The sequence below is a fragment of the Eschrichtius robustus genome, chromosome 20 (assembly GCF_028021215.1).
Source record: "Eschrichtius robustus isolate mEscRob2 chromosome 20, mEscRob2.pri, whole genome shotgun sequence".
NCBI classification, from domain to species: domain Eukaryota; kingdom Metazoa; phylum Chordata; class Mammalia; order Artiodactyla; family Eschrichtiidae; genus Eschrichtius; species Eschrichtius robustus.
The window spans coordinates 41,749,259-41,765,591 of record NC_090843.1 but is presented as its reverse complement, the minus strand read 5'-3'; the positions used below and the strand labels follow the sequence as shown (position 1 = coordinate 41,765,591).

The following is a 16,333-nucleotide window of genomic DNA, read 5'->3' as shown; positions in this document are numbered from 1 at the left end:
TTTTTACACTAGTTTTCTACTTTCATTGTTACCAGTTAAAAACCCATGTGGCTTTTAGCCTTTTACCTACCAAAAAAAGGGGAGGGGCTTTCCCTCATAGTCCCCAGTCTTTTGAGGAACATTCCCCAACTAGATCTTATTCTGCATTAAGTTTTCCAGAGATATATTAGGCACATCAGAACAGATTTCACCTGCCGTGAGATTTCAACACTGCATCTCCTGACTGAAATAACCAACTCACAAGCTTCCACTAGTGACGTGAACGGGTCATGGGGTGGGGGTGGTACGTAGGTAGAGAGACACGTCACTGGCACCAGGTGTATAAATTTGCTAGTGAAACCGCCAGTACTTTTTTATTAGATTGAAAACACTGTAGTGAGTTTCCTAGAGATCTATTTACATTTAAGAGTTGAGCCGTCCATGGCTCATCATAATGAAGCACACAATACTTCAGAAATGTCTACCTTGTTTCTACTCTGATAGTGATGCTTTTATTGGGGGAGAGCTAGCTAGCCTACTTTAAAGAGAAAGTTATTTATTATATTTTAAAGCTCCAGGGAAGAGCTGGGTATGGAATAGCATTACTCTTTTTAAGCTTCCCCATCATGTTTTCACTGTACCCTTTCCAGCTATTTTGTCTCCATGGCAGAGAACTTCTTAACATCCCATTTCTCTTCCCACTTCGAATAAGTGAGGACAGGCTAGTGCCTGTTTTGTGGGAAGGCTCTCGAGCAGAGAGAAAAGAATAAAACTTTGGATTAAACCTGAATCCGTGCCGCCTCTTTGAGTAGTGGTAGTGTAAACGAGACAATCTAGAAACTCTCTTTCCCAGGAATTTGAACTGTTCATTTTCCAACCTAGAACAAACAGGAGACAAGCTCTCCATTCTGCATATCTGCTGCCCTGCTGAACCCAAATTAAAAGAAGAGGGAAACTCTCCAGCACCACTCCGTTCAGGCAATGATGATTGAACTGATCTTTTCTCCATTATTAGCTCATTAATAAGATTTGCTTTCTTTGGTGCACCAGGACCAAACATCTCAACTGGTGGCAAAAACTGGGCACTGTGAGGTTTGCTTGCTTCTATTTGTGTGAGATCTAGGTAGCCTGGGTCTTCCAGCACGTTGATTTGGGACCCTGGGCTCAGGCTAGTTCTATCAGTGAATGAATCCACACGCCCATCATAGCCTAGATCGGCTGGTGCTGAGCACTGGTGCTGAGGCCAAGGGCGTTTGCACTCTCCATGATTCTCCTTATCATCCCCACCATCTTCTTGCCCTCCTTGAAAAGAGTTCTCTGTCCAATCTGATTCCTCACTAACATTTACAGCTTTGTTCATGTCCCTCAGGAACACCACAATGACAGTGATGTTATCACTTGACCCAGCATCACGAGCCGATGCCACTAATTTGTGGGCAACCATGCTGCTGTCTCCATTATTCTCCTTCAAGTGGTCAGAAACAACTTTCACTGCCTCATCAGGGTTCACGGTGTCATAGAAGCCATCACAGGCCAGAATGAGGTAGTCTTCAGTTCCGTCCAAAACAGTAGAGGCAGAATCTGCATCCCCACAGATATATGGCTTATGTTCAGCATCTCCTGTGGGAATCAGAAAATAGGTCAGATTTTGGTTTATCTTGCATGTAAAAATGTTTACGGCCAGCTCAAATGTCCTAAGCAGAGAAGGGTCCTCTGTTGAGGGAACAGTATCAGCAAAGATACAGAGGTAACTGTTAAGGGAGTAATTTGTAGTTGAATATTGGGTGCTTGGAGGGGCAACAGACTGGAGACCTGGGGCCCAACTAAGCTAGGCTTCTGTCACCAGATTACGGAGATAATTGATCATCTACAGTGCATTTTGGAACTTTCAGATCCAGAGCACTTCCAGATCCCTTGCTTGTTTATATTCGTTGTTTTCCTTTAGTACTTGAAGAGAGCCTTAGCAAACAGGTCCTTCGCCTGTTGGGTAACCAAATAACATTACTACAGGGGATACTCATTTACTTCTTTACATAAAAAACATGGAGTATTGAGCAATAGTTCCTAGTTTAGGGTATCATAGTTCACTGGCAAACAGTAGTTTGAAAAAAATTTTTTTTACAAGATGCTTTATCATTCTTAAAGTGGTAGCATATAGCTTAGTGGTTAACGATGCAAGCCCTGGAGTCAGACTGCCCGCATCCGGATCTCAGCACTTGTTACTTACAAACCCTCTTCATTCCTGTCCATTTTATTGTACTAAAACTGAACTATCTGACTAGGGGAAGATAAAATGAAGTTACGTATACTTACTTAAACGATGTGGCCATATTGTCACTGTTTCTGATATCTGTTATAGGTTCTCTCCTACCCAAGTAAAGTTCTCTCCAATATTTCACATCCCTGTTTAATCCTCAAATAGGCCCAAAAAGCTCAATGGGAACCCTATGGATAACTCTGCTAGAACCACTGTGGGCCACATACCCTATCCAGCAGGCTGCGTGACGGGATACCCTGAACAACAGATACTTACTTAATATTTAACTACCTGGGTTAGTTTATCTACAAGGTAAGAAACTAGTCTTTTTCACAGACTAAGGTAGCCAGAACCATCTTCCTCAAGTACGCTTTTGATTTCGTCAACTTCACTGCTATACTGTGGCACCTCCCAATAGCCTGTTACAGCTAATTAACACTTCCAGTCACTGGGGAGTCAGTGTCCTCCACCAATCCACTTCACTAAATTTCGCCATTCCCTGCTCCACCTGACTGTATTATTATCATCATTATTTTCTGAATCCCAACTCTAAAAATAAATGTGATCTGAGTCATACTGTTCCCAAAAATCTTGTTTTAGTGCTTCAATTAAAAGGCTACTGCAACTGTTAGTTTGGAACAGAACATACAAAGATCTGCACAGAGGAAATGCTGCCAAAATTCTGGCTTTTCACCTGATCTACTGTTGGATGTCAAATTAATGACATTTCGCCCCCAAATTTGGTGGGAGGGCATGATTATCCATTTCATTGTAGAAATGGCAACATCCTTTTGTCTTAAACCTCCTCTCTCCATATGCTAGAAAACATATCATGCCTCTTGTCAACTTTGGATCATAAATCTGAAGGGCTCATGGGGAGAAACAGTTGAAAAGTGTTTTATTTTTAAAGTGTTAAGTGTTATTTACTTTCTAAGTAGAGTTGAACTCTGCTCAGGAGTCCTTTTTCTTTTTTTTAAATGTATTTATTTATTTATTTTTGGCTGTGTTGGGTCTTCATTGCTGTGCCCTGGCTTCCTCTAGTTGCGGCGAGCGGGGGCTACTCTTTGTTGCGGCACGCAGGCTTCTCATTGCGGTGGCTTCTCTTGTTGCGGAGCACGGGCTCTAGGCATGTGGGCTTCAGTAGTTGTGGAGTGTGGGCTCAGTAGTTGTGGCTCGCGGGCCCTAGAGCGCAGGCTTAGTAGTTGTGGCGCACGGGCTTAGTTGCTCCACGGCATGTGGGATCTTCCTGGACCAGGGCTCGAACCCGTGTCCCCTGCATTGGCAGGCAGATTCTTAACCACTGTGCCACCAGGGAAGTCCCAGGAGTCCTCTTTCGTGTCCTTATTTAGCCCCTATTTTATTCCACGAGCTTTCCAAATCTTTCTCACATTCTTCAGCTCTTTCCAATTAAGTTAACTGGATTTTGGTAGATGGCCTAATTTCCTACTTCAAAGAAAATTCAGTCTATCAGGCCCGAATTCCCTCAATTCCTCCTCCCGACTTAAAAAAAAAAAAATCTTTAGTGATTCACCTATATCCACAACCATTTTCTATTTTCAAAATTCTATGACTTGACCTCTGCAGCATTTGACCCTGTTGACTACATACTCCTAGAAACCCCCTTCCCTAGCATCTGTGATACCCCATTTCTATGTCTCTGATCCCTTCCTGATTTTCTTCACTGGCTCCTTCACTTAAAATCACCAAAAATCATTGTGTGCTAAGACTGTGCCAGGCAGGGTTCTAAGTGTGGTGTGTGTATTATGCCATTTAATACAGAAACCCTATGAGTTAGGTACTGTTACTATTCCTGCTTTACAAAGGGACAAATAGATACAGAGAAGTGCAGTAAATTTCTCAAGACCCACAGCTGGTAAAGTGGCAGAGCCAAGATACAAACCCAGAGAGCATGACTTCATGTTATTCTACAACAAGTAATGAGTCTCATCCTTGGTCTCTCTTCACACTAAATATTCCTGGGCAATGTCATCCATTCCTATAGTTTCAACTAATATATATATACACACACACACACACACACACACACACATATATATATCACTTCACAGGTTGCTAATATTATTGTCAAAATGGGATGAATTCCCATATCTCTGTCTCTAACTCAGAACTCTGCTAAGCTCCAGATCTGTATTTCCAATTTCATATAAATTACCTCTTCCAAGATATCCCACAGGCACCTAGAATATAAAATATGTCCAAAATGAACTCATTATCTGCCCTCCTCCCCACTCCCAAACTGCTGCTGCTGCTTTATTACAAATGTTTTATCATCTTCTCAGTCACACAAGTCCGAAACCTGGAAGTTAACTTTCCTCTTCCCCCACAAACTGTCGTTTCTGTCTCATCAATTTATACCCTCCTCTGTATCCCTTTTTTAGCTGTCCTTATCTCTGAAACAAATTGTATCAACAGCTTCCTGAATGACCTCTCATCTAGGCCTTCTACTCTAGTTCGTCTTCCATGATTATTACAAATATTTATAAATACAAACCTGACCACATGAGCCCTCGTCTTATTCACCTGGCAAAGTCCAGACACTTAGCCTGGCATTTAAGCCCCTTTGCACTCTGGTGCCAACACTTACCTCTTCCCACTCCCACCCTCTGCCCCAGCCTCCTGCACTTGTCACTGTTCCTAAAACAAGACATGCCCTTTGAGATGCCCATGTGTTTGTATTCGCCATACCTGGCATGTCCTTCTCTGCATACTATCCTCCATGTCCACTTCAGACGTCACTTCCTCTCTGAAGTCAGCCTGGTTTTCTCTTAGATTGTCACTTATTCAAGGACATTCTTTCCCTGCTTTTCCCCCTTGTGTCATATTTTTAGAAGCAAGAAATGACAAGTATCCTCTAGGATAAAGTTGGTTCTATAACAAGCATTAAAGTTACCTCTCAATACTCGGACAAAGACAGATCAAGAGAAGAGGTCTTTGGTTGGGGTTGTCAAAAATAATTCTATTTGAGGGTGTGTTTTAGAAATCAGAAATTTCTCCCCTTTGGCCTTATTCCAGAGTTCCTAATAACTCCCTCAGTCTAAGGTAAGGCCAGCTCTCAGTTTTTCAAGAGGTACTGCAGAACCTTTGAGCTTCCTCCTTCTCTCCCAGCCTCTGCTGCTCCCATTTGGGCCACTTCACAGCTTGCCAGCACCTTCCCAAAGAGTAGGAGGGAAATCACATCAGTGGTGAAACTGAAATCAGTCCTTTGAGATTCTGTTAATGTTCCTGGAATATTCTGGTAATGATAAGCAAAATTTGGGGATTAGACCTCAATTCCATTTATCCATGTTATCCCTATGTCAAACTACTTCATTTATTTAGGAGGCAGTGACTGAGAACTGCAGTATATATTCATATATGCATACCACCCATATAGACACACGCACATTGATTTGTTCTTTTTAAAAAAAAACAGAAAGTGAAGCTGAGCCATGAAGCCTAAAGCAATAGACCCAGGTGCAAAAGTGAAACAGACAGAAACAGTACTATAGCCCTAGTCTTTGAACTACACCTTTGCATTTTGTCCAAACAGCTTAGCTGTTTACTCACTCAATTTTAGACAGAGAGTTTTATCGACTTCCCCTTCTTTTAAAGAATTCAGGTCCAGGGAAGCAGATTCGCTGAAACCCCAGGGTTATCTGACAAATTACTACATTCCACATATAGTAAAATTAGTTTTCTAATTTTAATATAGTAAAAATTGTTTTCATCTAAAAAGCACATTATTTGTGTTATTTTAGAATTCATTGAAAAAATTAAAGATATAAGCAAGGTAAAATATGGGGGGGGAAGCTTCTATTTTATGGAAAGTACTGATTTAAGCTAAGTATGGCCCAAAATGGAATGAAAAATGAGGATCACTGTGGTTTTAAGCAGATTTGTATGCCAAAGATTAAAGGTTTCCATTAAAAAAAAAAAAAAAAAGAAACTAGTAAGAGAACATTTCTTAATATAGTTCTCTTTTAAGAATGGAATTTATATAAATGAGTAGGTTAAATAATTAATTAAAAGAAGCATTATCCAAATGTTATTTTAAACAGTAATAAGCATTCTGAAAATCTGTTATTATCTCAGGTTCCCTTGTTGTATCAGATTAATATAAGACAGTGTTCTGGAAAAGGAAGTTTGGAGAAACAAAAATTAATCGGTTTTTCCTACCAATAGCTCTGGAGACCGACAGACTTCCATTCACCCTCCAGGCACCAAACCAGACTACACAACCTCCAAGGGCCTCAATTCGCTGCTTTTCATCCTGCACAGTAATGTAATAGAAAGAAGCAAATAATTGGATTCAGGATTTATTCATCTACCTTAACAGTAAACAACAGATATAATACTCATCAGCTTCCTGGAAAGGGTTCTCTTTATTTTTCCTTTGGAAGGTGGGCATGGTTACTGAGATAATGGTGATAATTATAATAATAAGTGAAAACCAGTGACTAGAAAACTGCCTTTGTGGCATGTGCCCTAACAGAACAGACCATACTTACCTCTCTGTCCGGTTTGTGTGGCTTCATTAGTTCAACAGCTTGGCCCTTTCTCACAAGCATAACCTGCGAATCACCTACCCAGGCCACATGTAGCATGTTGCCTCTGATAAAAGTCACCACTCCTGTGGTCCCGCATCTTAAGCTCTGAAAGTAATTTAAATAAGAGTCAGTAAAAATAAGTAGACATCAAATTCTCATTGAGAAGCAATTTATAGGTAATACAGACTTTTCAGTTGAAAGCTAGACTACTAATAACTCGGTTTCATAAATAGCAATTCCCATTTCTCAATGCATTCTTATGTGCTTGTATGTATTTATATGTGCACACACACATACAGATCCATTTTATCTGTGATATGCAAGGCAGAGACAATTATCAATTCCATTTTATACACAGGTACTATGGCAGGTTATGTGACTTGCCCAAGATCAGGTAACTGATTAGAACAGAACTGAAATTTTTTCCTCCTAGTCCAGTGCTAAGCCACTATATCAATCCTTAAGAGTAAAGATTTCCATACTCTGGTCTCTGTTTTGTTACTGACCTACTGTATGTTCAGGGGGAGAGTCCTGGCTTTACAAAATAACATACAAAGCATCTGGTGTGTACACAACAAATGCTTGCATACTCTGGATATTAAAACAGGAGCCAAGAGATTACATACATTCCCTGGAGTGCTAAGTTGCTTGTACCTCTAAAAAAAAAAAAAAATCTCCTACAATAATTTTAGGGGCCTTTGCTTTTGGAACATTGCATAAAAAAACAAACAGCCTGGAATTTCATCACAATAGCTCAGTACCACTGTACTTAATGTCTTGATACTACTATCCTAAAATGACATCTCCATTTGACATGAGTCACTACCAAACGAGCATGACTTTCTGTTACTAAGGACTTGGCCTAAATTAGAACCAATGCGTCAAGATGGTAGAAGGCCCCTTGTATCCAATGAGAAAACAACTTCTCATTTTCCCTATATAGGGAAAGTTTGTTATAAATCCTCACCCACCAATAAAATGTCTTCCCACACAGAATGTTCAAAACCTCAGCCCCCTGGAACACACGATAAAGACACTTCAGTACATATGCCCCAGAGAGAACAGGAGGCAGGGCTGCTGCACAACAGGAATAGCTCCTTTCTTCCCAGCAGTTAGCAGCACATGGAAGCACAAGAAGGAGAAAAGTAACTGCTGAGACAAACCTAAATTATTCACGAGAACTGTTGGCAAGACTAAGAGACACTAGCATCATTGGCAAAGCAAATGAGGTGAACACGGTCAGAAAAAAAGCCGTGACTTTGAGGACACAGAGGAAAAGGGATAGGACGGAGGATGAAGAAGACAAGGTGATTCTCTTAGTTTCACGTTGATGATTTACAGATCACCTCTCAGGGGCCAGGTCTTGTCCTCGGTCAGAAATGATGACAGCCGGCAGCTCCAAGGCAGGCAGAGCCAAGCAGTGCCGGCCCGCCACAGACTGGCAAAGTCTGAGGTCAACAACTGTATTTTGTTTTCTAGCCCCACCTCTATTTGCAGACCATAGTGGTTACTACTGTTGGATTTGCATATTAATCTAAACCTGGGGTGCAGGTGGGGAGATAGAGAATATTGCCCTTGCTTAACACCAAGTAGTTCTGAATTATTGCTTCATTCATTCCAAACCCCACTGTTGCTGTGTAGCGTAACTATGAGATCAAAGAAAAGGATTCAATGATTACCCTGTTCTCTCCAAGTCCATTTCAAAAAGAGTTAATGTTTAAGTCATAGGGCAGGAGTCGTATTTTCTGTGTGTATATAATTCTGCAATTACTTTTTAAAATTAAAAGTTATTCTCTTTCTGTTAGTCCCTAGTTGGAAATGAATATAAAGTCCTGTAGTTAATTGTGTACCAATGCCCAGAATGATAATAGATTAAAATTTTTACTTTTAGATCTTAATTTAGAGCCCCTGTCATTCGTTCAGAGTAAAACCTTAGGTCTGATTAACCTTAAGAAATCAGGACATGAGCTCTGACCTTTCTTCCTGTTAAGAGAAAATCAGTTCAAGGATCATCTAAGGATTCACTCTCTCCAAGCAAAACTTTCTTCAAGAGATACACAGCAAAACACTGCCAACCCATTTAGAACCAACTGTATGGAGAAATCCCAGCTTCTGTTTCTCTTTTATAGACCACTGTTTTAACCACCATATCCAGATTTTGTCAGCAAAAGTCTGCTTAGAGAGATGGTCCTGGTGTGAACCTGACAGGCAATGGTGAATAAGATAAAAGTCACCTGCCAAATCCAGCAATGGACTGGCTTTCTAGAAAATTATAGCTTGGGAGTTTCTATACAGTACATCATAGCACCCCACTAAATCTATTCCTAAAGAGGGAGTTAGAACTACAACAATCCAATACTGTGTGTCAAGAATATAGTTTGGAAGAGAGCTTTAAACAATGTCTACCACAAGAGAAAATCCAAAATAGCCTTTTAACCACAGAACAAGTAGATCTCAGCTAATGCATCATGGCTGGAATTTATGTGGAAACGGCATACCTCCCTGGCTGCCTTCTGTACAAACCGCTCGTCAGTGACCCGGAAGGCCCGGCACAGGGCCTCAGCAGGATCATGGGGGAACATCTCCTGGCGTACTAAGTTAACATGCAGGTGAATGGAGGCATAAATGGCAGCGTCCACTCCCCCATGGCCATCAAACACTGCAAAGTAAGCTTGTTCTTCCTGGTCCTGTCAATAGGAACACAGAAACAGTTAAGGGAGTTAGGTGTAGCATGACTCAAAATGAGCCAATCCCCCGCACTGCTGCCCATCTTCCTCCACTGCTTTGTCACCCAGATAATGAGACTAAATGTTTCCCTTTTCTGACGTGCCTGATCAAATGCTAAAATACCTGCAACATTAGGGCATCTGTGTTTACACACCAGAACACTGGAACACATCATGCCCAATTAGCTCAGGCTGAAGTGCCCTCTCTCACTGTGAAAGCTGTTGTCTTGTACCATGGAAACCACCTACATACACTGGCTTCAAAGTTGCTGTTATAAGTTGTGGGGAGGGGGAGAAAGAGAAGATATGAGGAGGAATTAAGCAAAGGCTGTTGTGGATTGAGGATTTTTGTCAAAATGAAAGTACTTTAATAATAAAATTAGAAACTGAGAACAATAGGAAATAACTGGCCTTCCAAGCACGAGGCCAATTATGTTAGACTGTTTAAAATACACAGAGAAAATGAAAGCATACACATACTTCTAAACTATAATATCGCCTTCATAAGTCATTCATGGTCACATTGTATTCTCACCATAAATAACACAGTCTCTAAATTGGTTACCCAAACTTGAACCACATCAGATGTCTATATGTCTTTACCTAATCCCCTAATTCAAGATGTAGCTTCACATTTCCTAGCTCACCCTCTGCTCAAAGCCCTATGGCAACTGCCAGAAGAGAGTCTTCCAAACCTGTGACTTGTCTTGACAATGGAAGCCTAATCACAAGAGTACATTTAACTCATTAAATACTTAGTTTTTTCTTTCTCTTCAACTCAAGTGTTTAAATCTCAGCTCTAGCTCACTTAGGAGATCTGTAACTCACTGAACTCTCACTGAGTTCTGGGCTCCTTTTAGGCAACACTAATGATTTTCATTTGGAAGCTGTGACTTCTTCCTTGGGCTCTTGGAGAGTTCAGTTGAGTCCAGGCCCTGTCATTCAAAGTGAATAAAATACACAGAGTAAAGCATATAATCTTCTTGTGCTTGTTGTTTCATCTGTTAGGTAGGGATGAGTTGGTATCTCATGGGGATTTGGAAGGACTACTAAAATATACTAAAACAACAGGTGTATTTGTGCTTTGAAAAAGTTCTTTTTAAACGAACTACTACATTTACAAAAGTACCAAATATAAATGTCCATAGAGTAATGATACAAACTAATATTATGAAATCTATATCTAATACAGATTATTACAACTAGTTAATTTAGCAATATAATCAAACCACCTATAATGCCATTGAAGATGACATTGATAAACAACTCTTTAGAAAAAAAGTCTTGACATGTAGAATTTCTACCTTGTACTAAAGAAATACTCATTTTTCGACAAGGGGGTAATATCCAAACTATATTAAAATATATATAATATGTTAAAACATATTAAATATATATATAATATATTAAAATATATTAAATATATAAAATATAAATATATTTATATATATATATAAATAGTTATTATACAAGTCAATCAAAAAAACCCAAATAACCCAATCAAAAAAAATGGGCAGAAGACCTGAATAGACATTTTTCCAAAGAAGATACACAGATGACTCACAGGCATATGAAAAGACGCTCAACATCGCTAATTATCAGAGAAATGCAAATCAAAAGAACAGTGAGATATCACCTCACACCTATCTGAATGGCCATCATCAGGAAGAACACAACAAATGTTGGAGAGAATGTAGAGAAAAGGGAACCTCCTACACTGTTGATGGCAATGTAAATTGATGCAGCCACTGTGGAGAACAATATGGATGTTCCTCAAAAAACTAAAAACAGAATTACCATATGATCCAGCAATTCCATTCCTGGGTATATATCCAGAAAAAACAAAAACACTAACTCAAAAAGATACATGCACCTCAATGTTCATAGCAGCACTGTTTACAATTGCCAAGATAAGGAAACAACCCAAGTGTCCATCAATAGATGAGCGGATAAAGAAGATGTGAAATATATATATATATTATTCAGCCATAAAAAAGAAATTCTGCCATTTGCAGCAACACAGATAGACCTAGAGAATATTATGCTTAGTAAAATAAGTCAAACAGGGAAAGACAAATACTATATGATATCACTTATATGTAGAATCTAAAAAATAAACCAAACAAATGTATATAATAAAACAGAAACAGACTCACAGATATAGAAAACTAGTGGTTACCAGTGGGGAATGGGAAGAGGGGAGGGGTGAGATAGGGATATAGGATTAAGAGATATAAACTACTATGTATAAAATAAATAAGCAACAAGGAAATATTATATAGTACAGGGAATTATAGCCATTATTCTTCTAATAACTTTTAATGGAATATAATCTATAAAAATACTGAATCACTATGCTGTACACTTGAAACTAATATTATAATGTAAATCAACTATACTTCAATTTTTAAAAAAGGGATAAAGAGATGTGGTGTGTATGCATACACACACACACACACACGCACACACACAAAATTGAATAGTACTCAGCCATAAAAAAGAAGGTAATTTTGCTATTTGCAACAACATGGATAGACTTGGAGGGCATTAGGTTTAGTGAAACAAGTCAGACAGAGAAAGACAAATACTGTATGTTATCACTTGTATGTGCGATTTAAAAAATAAAAGAAATGAATATAACAAAATGGAAATAGGCTCACAGATACAGTGAACAAACCTAGTGGTTACCAATGGGGAGAGGGAAGGGGGGGCAATGTAAGGGTAGGGGATTAAGAGACACAAATGACTATATATAAAATAAATAAGCTACAAGGATATAATGTATAGCACAGGGAATATAGCCAATATTTTATAATAACTTTAAATGGACTATAATCTATAAAAATTTTGAATCACTATATTGCACACCTGAAACTAATTATAAATCAAAATACCTCGATAAAAAATTCTTATTTAAAATAAATAGCGGTAAATTATTTTAATGTACTCATTTTTAAACAGCTCAATTGGCAGGATAAGGGTAAAATTGAAAAACTGCATGTCCAAGCAGTTTTTTTTGGTTTTTGGGTTTTTTTTGAATTTTTGAATTTTATTTATTTTTTTATACAGCAGGTTCTTATTAGTTATCCATTTTATACAGATTAGTGTATATATGTCAATCCCAATCTCCCCATTCATCCAAGCAGTTTTTAAATGATGAGTGGACTGATATGGGATCATCACAAAGAGGAAGGGGGCAATAATAGCTTTATGTGGGCATGAGAATATAACTTTAAACAGTGTGAGATTGGTGAGGAGATTCTTAAACAATATAACATAAGAAGAAACAAAGGAGCCAAGTGGATCTCTTTAAAAAAAAATACTGATGTCTTCCCTGTTATAAAGATAATGTATGTCTATGGAAGCAACTTAAATGTCCATCGACAGATGAATGAATAAAGATGTGGTATGTGTGTGAGTGTGTCTGTGTGTTGGGGTGTGTGTGTATAATGGAATATTACTCAGCCATAAAAAAAAGAATGAAATAATGCCATTTGCAGCAACATAGATGGACCTAGAGATTATCATACTAAGTGAAGTAAGTCAGACAGAGAAAGACAAATACCATATATCACTTATATGTAGAATCTAAAATATGACACAAATGAACTTATTTATGAAACAGAAACAGACTCACAGACACAGAAAGCAAACTTATGGTTACCAAAGGGGAAAGTGGGTGGGGAGAACTAAACTAGGAGTTTGGGACTAGCAGATACAAACTATAATACATAAAACTGATAAACAACAAGGTCCTACTGTGTAGCACAGGGAACTATATTCAATACCCTGTAATAAGGCATAATGGAAAAGAATCTGGAAAAGAATATATATATGTATTCTTCAGGATATATATATATATAAAATAACTGAATCACCTTGCTGTACGCCAGAAACTAACACAACATTGTAAATCAACTATACTTCAGTTTTTAAAAAAAGATAATGTATGTTTATTTGGACTAATAAAGAAGTGTACAAAGGAAATATATATCTCTAATCCCACCATCCACAGACAACCAGTCTTTTTTCTATAAATATAAATTTTTAATAAAATAAAATTAGAATCATAATGTACACAAAATTTTATATCCTGCTTTTTGTTATTTGCCATATCATTAGCATTTCCCCCAAGTCATTATTTAAATGGATAAGTACTATACATCTGATGAGCATATCATAGTAATCATTTCCTATATATGACTCAGATCATTTCCAATTTTTTATTATTGACTGTGTTGTGTAAAACATTTGTCAAACAAAACATATGTAAGAATTTTCTGCATTTCTTTTACCTTATAAAAGTAAAAGTGAAATTATCGGGTTTCCCTGGTGGCGCAGTGGTTAAGAATCCGCCTGCCAATGCAGGGGACACGGGTTCGAGCCCTGGTCCGGGAAGATCCCACATGCCGCGGAGCAACTAAGCCCGTGCGCCACAACTACTGAGCCTGCACTCTAGAGCCCGCGAGCCACAATTACTGAAGCCTGTGAGCCTAGAGCCCGTGCTCCACAACAAGAGAAGCCACCGCAATGAGAAGCCTGCACACCACAACGAAGAGTAGCCCACGCTCGCCGCAACTAGAGAAAGCCCGCGCGCAGCAATGAAGACCCAATGCAGCCAAAATTAAATACATAAAATAATTTTTTTTTAAAAAGTGAAATTATCAAATCAAAGGGTGTGAGGGGCTTCCCTGGTGGCTCAGTGGTTAAGAATCCACCTGCCAATGCAGGGGACACGGGTTCGAGCCCTGGTCCAGGAAGATCCCACATGCCGTGGAGCAGCTAAGCCCGTGCGCCACAGCTACTGAAGCCCGTGCGTCTAGAGCCTGTGAGCCACACAACTACTGAAGCCCGTGCGCCTAGAGCCCACGAGCCACAACTACTGAAGCCCGTGCGCCTAGAGCCTGTGAGCCACAACTACTGAAGCCCGTGCGCCTAGAGCACGCGAGCCACAACTACTGAAGCCCGTGCGCCTAGAGCCTGTGCTCCACAACAAGAGAAGCCACCGCAATGAGAAGCCCGCGAAGCCAGCAAACCAAAACGAAGAGTAGCCCCGGCTCGCCGCAACTAGAGAAAGCACATGCGCAGCAACGAAGACCCAATGCAGCCAAAAATAAATAAATAAAAAATTTTTAAAAGGGTGTGAAAATTCATAAGGTTCTAAATATGTGTTCCCAAATTGCCCTCAAGGTCTGTTTCACTACAGCAAAGTGCTCCTTTCTGAGTTAGGCCTTTGGGTTGATTTTTGAGGCAAAATGAAAACCAACCAGGTCAACAAACAGCCATGATGCCCTCAAACCTGAGTATAGTCTTCAAGTGGGTGCAGTGATGTAAGGCTGTTTATCACACTACAGCCTTTAGGGGTTACATTTGCGTGGGCGTGGCATCAGCTGATCTTTCTTGTAACGTAAGCACCAATTACCAGCCCACTATCACTGCTTATCAGACCTTGACAGTCAGCTAAAATTTAAATTTAGCTGCTAAATGAAGGAAACAGTGTGCTTTGTATAAATCACTACATTGTAATTTTTAAGTTATGGACTTCAGTGAGGAAAAGCAGCAAGTGACAGGCATAGGAAACAAACCTACCTCTGTTTGCATTAACATAATAGAAAAAGAAGAGGAAGATAACAAGAAAATGGTTATTAAGTTGACAAGGCTCATATGATCCAATTTGTCAGTCACAGAGATTCATGAAATGTAATTCCAGCTACTTTCCTATCTCAGAAACCAAGATTTACGAAGTAAAATCACATGAAATCAGAAAACTGTCTTAGTCTTAAATTTATTCTTTTATGTTTGTGTTTTGTGTTGCTTCAGAAACATAGTAATGTGGGAACTTAATAGACAACGTTTGATTATACTATAGAAATAGGTTCCTTTTAAAAACAGCTTTATTGAGATATAACAGCTTTCTTTTTTGTTTATATGTTTATAGAATGTCTCTGGAAGGTTACACAAGGTCTGGTAAGTTTGCTTGCCTCCGTGGAGGGGATATGAAGTGTCTGAGAGACAAGGATAAGAGAGGGATTTTTATTTTCCAATTCTAAACCATGTGAATGCATTACCTATTCAAAATAACGTAAAATAGTTCCTTTCCTTTCATCTAATGGAAGCAAATTTGTGCCACTTTGCCCTTAGTCCTATTCGAACCTATCAGAGATACTATTACAATATATTAGAAGTTCTCTTGGTAGAAAACAGGCCCGTGATGGTGTTTTGCTTTCCACATCTCACTGACACTTCAGAAGTGTCCTTTACCTCTAGGTTGAAGAGCATATTAAAGTCAGGAATGCAGACATGTTTGTCCTCCATTTTCCTGCGCATGTTTTTGATGGCATGGATTGATGTCTCATAATAAAGCTGGGGTCTCCTGCGGAGAGGGAAGTCTTTCACCCAGCTGCAGCAAATCTCGTGTAGTTTACTGAAGACAGAACGGGCCAATCTCACTGTCTCAATCTCTGTGAAAGAAACAGAAACCCCCAATGAAGAGCCTTGTAAAACTGCTTTTCACTTGCCTGCTTGGTAAAGACAGAAGTAGGTCACCTTAGTCAAGCTCCTCCTTAATAGAAGAAATTCCTCCTTCTCAAGAGAAGTGAAATGTTGCTTCTGAAGAGAGAAAATGAAAACCTATCTAGTAGAAAATCATCAGCCAGTAGCTGCCACTAAGATATCCTTATGTCATGAGGAGAAAACCTCTGAGCAGGGCTGGGTCTATTCCTAGGCTGGGGTTCTTCCAGCCGGTGAAGTGCTCTGGCAACACCATCTAGTTCAGAGCACTTTTGTTTGGCTGCCAAGGTTATCATCTGGAAACCCAAGCCCCC

The 16,333-nt window shown here is 39.3% G+C and overlaps 1 protein-coding gene across 1 annotated transcript in view; it reads right to left on the bottom strand.

Annotated features, from left to right (window-relative positions):
• Positions 1–538: 538 nt before the first annotated feature.
• PPM1E (protein phosphatase, Mg2+/Mn2+ dependent 1E) overlaps positions 539–16,333 on the bottom strand; it is a 199,174-nt gene continuing 183,379 nt past the window's right edge. Inside the window, exons 3-7 of the mRNA XM_068530378.1 lie at positions 15,771–15,970; positions 9,282–9,470; positions 6,745–6,888; positions 6,413–6,506; positions 539–1,599 (exon numbers count right to left, since the gene is read on the bottom strand). Coding sequence (XP_068386479.1) covers positions 539–1,599; positions 6,413–6,506; positions 6,745–6,888; positions 9,282–9,470; positions 15,771–15,970 — 1,688 coding nt within the window. The remainder of the gene's footprint in view (positions 1,600–6,412; positions 6,507–6,744; positions 6,889–9,281; positions 9,471–15,770; positions 15,971–16,333) is intronic.